At 46.0% G+C, this 10,337-nt stretch overlaps 1 protein-coding gene across 1 annotated transcript; it reads right to left on the bottom strand.

The window, feature by feature from the left end:
• Nucleotides 1–5,456: 5,456 nt before the first annotated feature.
• On the bottom strand, nucleotides 5,457–10,130 carry LOC142589892 (uncharacterized). Its single transcript, XM_075701552.1, has 2 exons — nucleotides 9,763–10,130; nucleotides 5,457–5,976 (listed from the first exon to the last, which is right to left on the bottom strand). The coding sequence occupies exons 1-2, from the start codon at nucleotides 10,001–10,003 to the stop codon at nucleotides 5,612–5,614; spliced, it is 606 nt and encodes a 201-aa protein (XP_075557667.1). The 5' UTR covers nucleotides 10,004–10,130; the 3' UTR covers nucleotides 5,457–5,611.
• Between the last annotated feature and the right edge of the window lie 207 nt (nucleotides 10,131–10,337).

Genomic DNA, 10,337 nt, shown 5'->3' with positions numbered 1-10,337 from the left:
TGTTTTTTTTTTTCACATTTTCTTTCTTTGGGGAGAACCAAGAAATGGTGGCAAAGGCAACATACAGTGCAATCCACTATTAAATGGTAGAACATGTTGCAAATTTTTCTTTCTGGCAAATGTACAATCGCCCGTCTCTGCAGCAGATTACTTCTGGTTAGTGGCAGCGGCATCATTCTGCGCGTCTGTGCAGCGCATTGACATAGCTTCAGCCAACGCTTGCGGCTAGGCCAACAGAAAAGTGAGAGCTGCTCATCGGTGTGCTCGCTTTAACAGTGGACCACGCTGTATGCTTCCACTTGACGTTGACATTCTCATCACATAGTGTATTGCATCAGGCCGTTCTCTACACTGTGTGGACGCTTCGTCTTCAGAACAATAATTTTAACTTATTTAACCCACATGCACTACATCTAACGCTTCCACTGCTGTTCACTCTCAGTAGAAACCAGCATCAGATTGTTTGATTGGTTCACTGATTGAAGCTCCTTTATTCTTAAACGGCGGCTGGCTGCACACAGGGCTTCTGTTTGGGAAGAGGGAGGCCCTGTCATACCACGCGTCGCTCAGTCTGTCCCAGGTCTTAGTTAAGGATCTAGTCAGGCTACAAGTGGGCTTATGCTGAGGCTAGGGTAGCAGCCAGATGGTTAGCTGGTTTCTCCCTCTTGGTGCCAGCTGTCATTTCGACCTCCACACCAGCGTGACATTTGACGGTTATCTCGATATCGGTGCATTACAAGCTGCGTCACAAGCTTTACGGTGTTACTACATAGCAGATGACTCTGTTGGTACTATTGGATTCATTCCCAATCCCTGAAATGTTCGTTAATTTCTTGCAGTGTATATTTTATTGTCTAGACTGCCATGTCTTGCCGAGTTGTTTGTAGACTACCAATATGCCTGCCAGGTAAATAAATTGCAATTACAGCGTGAAAATTTTAAAAGTGCACCAAGCTTTTTATGACGTGTTTGAGTAAATTTCAATTGTGAGAAGTTTGTACTTGATGCATCATCACTCTATTTTGTTTGTATGTTTGCACGCAGCACATTTAGGGACACATTCCCTCTTCTTTCTAGGTGATTTATTTATTTATTTATTTTTTCATTGACAAAAGAGGCAACCCAGCTGAGGTTAGAAGGACTAGATTAGGAGAGAGTCTAATAATCAACTGCGTTACACTGCTCTGTGCAGGTGACTGCGGCTTTGCTCACGGATTCTGACGCATGGCGTTTATTTGTCAAACAAAGTGCGCAGGCTCCTACTAGCCAAAAACTATACACAGGGCAAACGCCTAGGGCAGTGTATTGTCGGACTGGTGCTAGCTCAGTCCTGAAATTCCTTCAAAAGAAGGAGTGCTTTGATCGCCATCTAGGCAGTCCATGTTGAGACCTTCATGTGGACACAAACTTTTTACCTTAGTTGTCGCCTCTCCAAACCAAAGTTATCGTGCAGTTCCATTCACAGTAGCAAAACAGTTCTGGGAAATTTGCGAGGTGGCAGTCTACAAGATTGAGTTATCAGGAGGCTGAAGTATCCAGAGCTAAATACAGTCTAAAACAGAACTACAGGTTGGTTAACGTATACAAGTTAGTTAAACATTGTGCATTCAGTCAAGTGCATGAAGGACACATGTGTTTGACCTAAGTGGGTTGCATTGACAGGTGCTGGATTAGCGGTACTGCTGCCTTGAATGAACCAATATTGTCTGACTTTCTTGAATTAAGTACCTTCAAAATGCATTGAAAACATCTTGAATTATGCATCTTCAAAGTGCATTGAAAACATGGCAAGCCTATCAAAATGTTGTGATAAGCACTAATTCTTTGGCATTTTTATTAATCCGAGTTGGAATCATTGACAGTTTACTGCTTTAACAGCAGTTGAAATGGGGCACAAGACACTTTTTTATGCCTCTTTTAGGTTTGGTGCACCTTAGTATTAGCTGTTTGTTGCTGTTTTAATAGGATACTGAATTTCATGCAGATGACAGCCGAGAACTTAGTCTGACTATGTTGTGCATTATCGTCGCTAGGAATGCGCTGCATCAAACGTGGACAGAACTTTAAAGTAGCGCTTGTGTGACGTTCCTGACTTGTTTCTTTTTTTCTTTTTCTTTCTTTTTGAACGTAGTTCTAAATGCTCTAAACCCTAGAAAAATACTGGCAAGCATGCCCTCGATAATTTGCTGTCATATGAACCAATTTTATTGTCAATATCAGGGAGGCGGTTTTGTCATGACGCACCGGCAAACTCATGCTCCTGCAAGCGTTGCGATGAGCCCGCACCAGCGCAAAGCTGATTATGATATCGCTATTGTTGATCTTATTGACATTGTATTTAGCTTTACATGATGTCAGGAAATTTCATTTCTCTGTCATCATGTCATGAAAATGTCACTGACACCAGTTCTGGCTTTGAGAGACCAAAATTTGTGTCCATTGATAATTAAGATGTTTTGCAAGTGTTTCCCAACATTTGTACTCGCTAAGCATAATCCATTTATGTGCGAGAAGCATGTGGAAGCAAACTTTAAAAATGTGCATCGGTGCTCCTTAAAAGCTTTTGAGCTTATTGATCTCCATTTGTCTTAGCTTTGTACTCCAAAACGCACAGTGCGACTTCGTTGAGTTATTTTTCTTAAAATTGACACAGCACACAATGCCTCTGTGCTCTCATTCATTCCCCTGAAGTTACCTTTGTTGATTTTGATGTTTTATAGCTTTTGTTGCCGATATCTCACTTTTTTTGCTTTTTTTTTACACTTGCTTACCTTTCTCTCGCTGCTGTTTACATGTGCCTTTAGCCATGATGTTCAGCCTTAGCTGTCAGGCCAGTTTTAAAGCCGTTTCATGGGGTTCTAGTCCGTCACTTTATGGATGAAACTTTTGCTTCTGGATGAACCTTGCATGGGTGCCGTTTACTTTATTGGATGAAGCAGCATGATGGATACTATCGTGACCTGCACAATATGTCGTGATCCTTAAGATAGCATAAACAGATGTGTGCTTTTTCTAATGCAGATAAACAAAGCTCGCGGTGAGGTTTGTGCCGAAAGAACACTTCTCTCACCAAGTGAAGCCGTAGGTGTGGGAGAATTGCCCATTTGTGTTCAAGAAGTATGACGAGGGAGTAAACTTGATGCATATTTATTGAAATGAATACACTGTTGCATTTCAGATTTCACATTATGACAAAAAAGAGCAGCAGTTCCTTTTCCTTTCTTTACTAATTGTAAGCATTATAAAACTGTAGTTGCAGCTATGTGTCTTTGAGTGGAAGTTTGTTTTACTGCACCAATTATTTTGATAGCAAACAGTTTTGTTGTAGCTGTGTTGTAGTGTAAAAGTGTGAAAAGAACACGAACTTGAATTCTGTCCTAGAATTCTGCCCACTAATTTTGTTTTCTAGGCCATCACATTGCCTGTCAAGTCTTTTGGTCTAACTGTAACATGAGTGAAATTCATTGTCACAGACCATCACCTAAGGTGTTCCCACGCTGCTACTAGTACAGTTGTTTTTCTTCAGCAATTTTTCTAGCTGCTGCTAACTGCGCTGTTGTGCCTGTAAAATAGAAAGAAAAAAATGATTCAGCCTTCGTGTTAGCCTGCAGAGCGTTTGGTACTTACATGGCTCATCTTTTAGGACTGTGGCAACATGGGTAGGTGCAGACCAGGCACTATAGATAGAAATGTCAAAATGCAGTGCACAACAATTTATTTAGGAACTGTTGTGACTTGCACAATGTCAATGGTTGTTTAATTCCGCTGAGACCCAGAGGTACAAGTAGACCAACCCCAGGCGTCTCGGCACGTTCTGCAGTTTCCAAACCACAGGACATTCAATTTTAGATATTGTGAAGATGTGCAGAACTGACATTCCTCATCACGTTTGTGTAGAAAGCGCAGGTCTTTGCACATGGATTAAGCACAGGTACGTTCAGTGTGTCACAAGTTTAGTTGAAGCCTGTTTGTGTTTGAGCACGTGTGAAGCAAGTTGACCTGGCTCAGAAGAATGGCTGGGCTTTGCTGTGTAGAGTGGGTGGTACAGTGTGGGTGCTTTGCGTGAGTGGTTGTGCTTATCGTCGTTGCAGGGGGGCTGGTATATGTCAGCTGTCACCCCCTCATTTGTATTTCTTTGGCAAAGTTTGATTTATTGCATGTCGATCCCAGTTCGTGAAGAATTTTTCAAAAACACTGTCTTACTGTTGCTGTTTTTTTTTTTTTTTTTAACCCGAAACGTGACACGTACCAGCTTGAATTCCTGTCATGTGCTGAACTCGTTGTTGACCTCCATGCCTGACATTGTGCAAGTATCTTGTGCTCTCCTTGTGTTTGGTGATCACATCTTGGCTTGATAACTGGGGCACCAGCTGTACATGCTTGAATCCTTCTGTTCTCGCTGTATATGTACTCTCTGGCAGAGTGTCACGTTTGCTATCGCTGTTGAAATCTATGAATGTGTGGCTATTTACAAGGTGTGTGTGAGTGCGTGTGTAAGCTACCAATAAACTATTTTCTACGAAAAGTGAAGTCTGCTGTACGAGTGAATAAATTACGGGATCGATGCAGCTTGAAGAATAGCTGAAGCACTTCACAGAGAAATCGGAATCGCTGGGATTCTAGGAGAATTAATGCAATAATTGACCGATCAACAATCAAAACAAGCAAAATAAGAGTCGTTTAGAGTACCGGTGGAAAAAAATGCAGGGAAGAGATTGATAGAATCTAAGTCATTATAGGCCTAAGTAACTACGGCATAGAGGTAAAGGCATTAAAGAAAGTATGAAGGAAAGATGGGCAAAAAGCTAGACTGTGATAGGTGCAGTGAAACTTCATTCAATGATGCAGGCTATGTGAATTTATCGCCACCCCGTTCCAAAGGGAGTGCCAATAAAAAATCTTCAGCCGTCTGCAATGCGATGCCACAGCACAGTTATAATTCTAGCAGATGATTATTGCCCTTAGTCTGTTAGCCGTGGCTGCTTACTTTGCCCTTGTACATTCGTCCGCTACAAGTTAACCTTTTTCCTACTAATAAATGAAAAAAGATTTGGACTATATTTAACCTGTCTAGTTTATTGTTACTTAGTGATGTGCTGTCAAAAACGGCAGCCCTACCGGACACATTTCCGCTACGCAATTCATGTCTGCTACGCCATTTCAACATTGAACGTTGACGAACTCGCACAATTGTCCGCTTTTGCTACAGAAGATCGGTACCGTGTCCCGTCTCTGGAGCGTGCCCACCAATCCCCTCCGCGGGCATAGTTTCGAAATCGGTGCGACTGAACGAAATCCCCTTAAATTTCGTGAAGTAGTGCCACGCTTTGAATGATGCCGCCTCCTCCTCGCGCGCTCTGGCCTACGCCGCGTCGCTATTGGCCCAATAGCATCACGTGGGCCCTCGCGCCGTGCATCGGCGCCTTTTGCGCGAGAAGAGTCTACGGAGTGGCGAGGAACGCACGTTGGCGCCGCTGCTACGCTCGAGCAGTGTAGGCGGCGCCACGGTCGAGGAGGAAGCGTGAAAGAGAGGAGTGAAGGCGGAGGAGGAGAGTGCCGCTACTTTACGAACTTTGAGGGGCTTTAGATTGAACGGCCGCCACCCGACCGTTCAGTGGTCAGGTACGCCGCCCCCGCTGGTGGCGGGGTTGAGCTGCAGAATGATGACCACGTATGAGATGAGAGCGCCGGCTAGCGTCAGGACGAAGGACCTCGAGAAGGCGAAGAAGCCCCAGCCGGTGAGCTCCACCACTGGGGCGCGTAACTGGGACGCCAGGAGCCGGCCTTCCAGGAGCGGCGGCGCCATTGTCGCGCCAACTTCGGCGGTAGCCGTGGTGGTAGTGGAGTCCGGCGACGTCGGTGCGTGTCCCAGGCACCGATGCAGAGGCACGCTCGAGGCGTGAGCAGCCTCCGTGAGCCGTGAGGCGATCACCGAGAGCAGGAAGAAGGCCAGGGTCACGCTGCCCAGGTTTTGGGCTGCGACCGGATTCGACAAAAAGAAAAAGCCAACAAAAGCGCGTGTATATTATCGCTATCTTAATGCGAAACATTCTTGGCGAGTTCAACCCAGTTTTGTGTAACGCCTGTCTGGCGACTGTGTGGCCGTCTTCTCGGGCCGATGCCGAAGATTAGGTACTTGGGTAATGCAGTTAAAACTGGGCCGTTCTCGTCAGTATATGTACCACCTGATATGTGCCGGTCATCAATTAGCCTCTTTGGCGACAAGTTGGGGTCACTAGGCATTCCAACAACAAACACCATGCCCTGCATTCCGTATCAATTCGCAGTCGCAAAAGCATTACCCGTTCTCTGCAAAACAGTTATGTATACGATTCATTAGAAGTATTCCGTACCAAACCAAGCGTGCTTCGCTTTACGTGGATGTTCGACTGGAGTTGAGCTTGCTTTAAATCTCGGGACTTAATTTCGTGTTTAAAAACCTACGATAAGCACAACTATGGCTTACATTAAGAGAAAGCTTTAGCTCGGGTACTCCTATCTAAATACACGTAAAAGGAGAATTCGTTTTTCTCGGCAACGACTGCCCCAAATTTGACGGGGTTTGTTGCATTTAAAAGAAAACATTATATCTAGTGACTGTTAGTTTCGAATTTTCGATTTAGGTCGCCAATTTTTAATAAAAATTAGCAAAAATCGCAAATTTTCAGAAAACGAAACTATCAAGTTTACAACTCCGTAACTCGGCAAGGAAAAATGATATCGCAATTGTTTGAATTGTATCTGATAGTGCATCTAAAGCGGATAAATTTCATATGTTACACATGAATCTAAAACATCTATAGCAATATGGAAATATAGCTTTTGCAGAACCTTCGTACACATCGTAACAAATTCACGTAAGATATAAATTGACATATCAAATTTGCCCGCTTTGAATGATTTGACGGATGCCGTTTACAGAACCGCGATATCTGTTCTTGATGCAGAACCATTAGTTTGTAAACTTCGTGCTTCTATTTCTTTCAAATTTCTGAATTTTTGAAAAAACTATTCAACAGAATTCAGGCCCTAAATCAAAACTTCGCTTCCAACAGTCACTGTAACTTAACTTTCTCTCTCAAATGCAACAGATTTCATTAAAATCAATCCAAGGGTTATCTCAGAAAAACGTTTTTGCGTTTTACATGTATTTGAATATGCCGCGTCGGAGTTCGGCCCGAGCTAAGCTTCCTCTTAAGCGCGTAAGAAAGCGTGACTGCGTTGTCCTGCGAGCAGACGACACGTTCTCGTCTAGTTCCCCAGCTTTTTCTTTTTTTTGCTCAGTCGCCATCTTGTTTTGACAGCACAGTAGCCTGCACCGTTTTCTTTTTTTTTTTACGTCGATGGTGTTTTCGCGAAGTTGTCCCTTTTGCTGGCTTCGTCAGAATTGGAACTCGACCTTGCGAGCAATGACGTCGATCGTTGAAGTAAATGTTTTCTTTCTCTCTCTCTCTCTGAAACGATACTTAAGATGGCAGCTGTCCGCTTAGCTGTCTATTTAGCCGTTTGCGGCGAGTATTGGAGCACAGCCGATGTTGTCTATTATTCGCCCGTTTCAAGGCCCGTTCACACCGAAGGCGGAGCGGACAAGCGCATCCGGCCAAGAGGCTGCGGATTTTCCGCTTTGAGGAAAATACGCGGCCGCTTGGCCGGATCGCGCACGGACCGATTTTTTCCGCGCGGACAAGTTGGTCGCTTTGGCCGGAGCCAATCAGAACCCGACACGGCGGAAGCGCTGGTGAACGAATGTAAACGAATGCATTTCTCTGACCTTTTCGCTTCTGTTCTTGAAAAGCGTCAAAACGGCAAGTTGGACCAGTTGGTTGGGATTCATAGTAAGGTTCGTTACAGCGCAGCACAAGACAAGGACAAAGGAAGGTATAAAACGACGACACGGCGCCGTGTCTTGGCTTTGTACCTTCTTTTGTCCTTGTGTTGCGCTGTAACAAATCTTGGAAAGCGAGTTGACAAGTGGCGAGTAAAATGCCAACGATCTCGTCTTCTTCGTCTGAGCTCATCATTTTGCAGAAGTAGATAGCGGACGGGAGCGCCGCCAAACCACGACGAAAAAAAATATCTATAAAGTGCGCGTACTAACCCAAAGTGCCGCGAGATGGCGGCACGTCCCTGAAATTGCTAAAGAAATTGCGAGATGCCCCGCCTTCCCGGCGGCGCGGGCAGCCAGACAACCCGGCTGGTCTGAACAGGCGCGGGCGCTCGCCGCCTCGCCGCTTTGAAAATCCGCTTGTCCGCTTAGCCGCTCCGCTTTCGGTGTGAATGAGCCTTGAGTCTTGCGCCTTTTTCCCTAATGGAAACCGGCACGCGCGCTCGTGCTTTTGCGTGCATGTACTCTCTTCCAGAAGATAGCGGCAGCAGCCGCCACGGTCCACATCATTATGGGAGAGTTCGCAAAGAAATATTCGCTTTAAGATTCGAGATATGTATCCGTCACAAAATTATGGCGAAATGAACCGCCTTCCTATGCATTATTTTCCCAGTAGCCTTTCACAAGCACGACAGAACAAAGCGACGGTGATGTGTTATGTGTGACGTTCGGACGCGTCATTATTTAATGTTTTACTGTTACAAATAAGATTGTGGTGGCCTCGGGTGGTGGTTCGAAATCCTTGGTTCTGGCCGTCCGGCAAAATTTATTGCGTCTCAGGAGCGATTTGTCGCTACCTTCATAAGCATGTAATTGTAAGGGTGATGTCTGTCTGCGATTTCCGCACGTTTCTCGGCTTTAAAACTGTGTGCCTTGCAATGTTCTTGTATAGAGAGCCGAAGTACAGGCACGTAAATGCTCGGCTATTTGATTAAGAAAACGTAAAGATTCCTGTTTCAACTAATGAATCGTACACCTAAACGTTCGAATCGTTATTCAAAATTTTTTATGCTAACCAACCTCTAAAAAGTGGCACACTCGCACGGGCGTATTAAGCGGCATTTCGCACGAACCGGGACACGTCGACGAGTTTTTGACATGCTATCTATCAACAGCTTTTGGATTTTTTTTCATATATATGTCCACATAGCGGCTAGAAAAAGAATTAGTAGATCTAACGCACATTTTAGAATATATCTGACGCAAAGCGTTCGTGAATTACTTAATTAAAAGATGTGAAACTGTTTGTCTTCTGCAACACGTTTTGCATCGTAGTGATCACGTGCCGGCCCGGCGAATCGGCAAGATGCAGAAACCCCTACCACGCGACCCACGTGATGAACACGACCGCAAAACGCCATCTCCGGGATCAGGCCACTTCACTGTCACAGTACTTCCATAGGACCGGCGCACCTTACGCGCCAAGCAGCCGACCGAGCAGACGTGCCAAACTGGGACAAAAGGTGTAGAATGCTATTCGCTTTAGTAAAGGGATCGCACGCTTGAAGGTTGTTTCAGTGCGTAGTTCCGTAGAGAACAGAGCCGGCCTGCGGCATGTATACATATAAAGCTGATTCGTTGTATGAGTGCTATTCTGTATGTGAGCTAATCGGCAAGACAGTAGGAGCAACCATGGACAGCAAAGTCTGGGACGGTTCGCCCAGATACCTCCGCTCTAAAGTGTGTGAGTGACGTACAGTTGAAACGCATCTTTAACGAAGAGGTAGGGTGCCTGTGAAATCGTTCGTCATGCAGGTCGCTGCGCTGTAAAGGTCGCGCACCGCACAGCTCGCGACGGAACCGGGACGCAATCATTCCTTCGTTATACGGGTCACTTCGTTGTAGCGGCGCTCGACCGTACGCAGTCCGGATCTCACCGAAGATGACGAGCTCGTAGCGGTCCCCGGCGCGCCTGTGTCCCAGGAAGTGGCTCACTTCGACGCACACGCCGAGGACGAACAGGCAGACCCACAGGAAAGCGGACGGCGAGAAGTCGGCGTCCAGGCCGCGCACCGCCGATCCCAGGTCGGTGTGCGCCAGCATTAGCCGCCGCAGCTCGGCCGCGTCCAGAGGGACGCCGCGGAGAGCGTGTCGTCCGATGACGGCGTTGAACGCCATGTATCTGCGTGCGCGGCCACCGAAAAGTTAGGGAGTTCGAGCGAAACTCACGGAAGCTAAGTCGAAGGCTGATAATTCTCCAAGGTAGCAAATTATAGACATTGGGGACACTTCTTCACTTGGCAGCACTTCGTTCCAGTGTATCGCGTTCTACTGAAAGCAGCCGCTCAGGGAGGGTTACCGCGTGTTGCCCGCTCAATGGAATACGCGGCAGCCCTCCCTGAAACGCTGCTTTCGACACAAGTTTATGCTTGCGCCGTCGCGGCAGCAGCTCGCATCCCCATAAGCTAAGGCTCCAAAATGCGGTCCTTCTGCAGAATTTCAGCAAGAACAG

This window comes from Dermacentor variabilis, chromosome 8, assembly GCF_050947875.1.
Source record: "Dermacentor variabilis isolate Ectoservices chromosome 8, ASM5094787v1, whole genome shotgun sequence".
NCBI classification, from domain to species: Eukaryota; Metazoa; Arthropoda; class Arachnida; order Ixodida; family Ixodidae; genus Dermacentor; species Dermacentor variabilis.
The sequence above is the reverse complement of the archived record's forward strand: the minus strand, read 5'-3'. Positions and strand labels throughout refer to the sequence as shown.

Bases quoted from the DNA above. Each gene is read 5' to 3' on its own strand.
- LOC142589892 (XM_075701552.1), bottom strand. From the start codon at position 10,003: ATGGCGTTCAACGCCGTCATCGGACGACACGCTCTCCGCGGCGTCCCT. The intron at 5,977-9,762 runs GTGAGATCCGGA...ATCCGGTCGCAG, and splicing joins CTACGAGCTCGTCATCTTCG to CCCAAAACCTGGGCAGCGTG.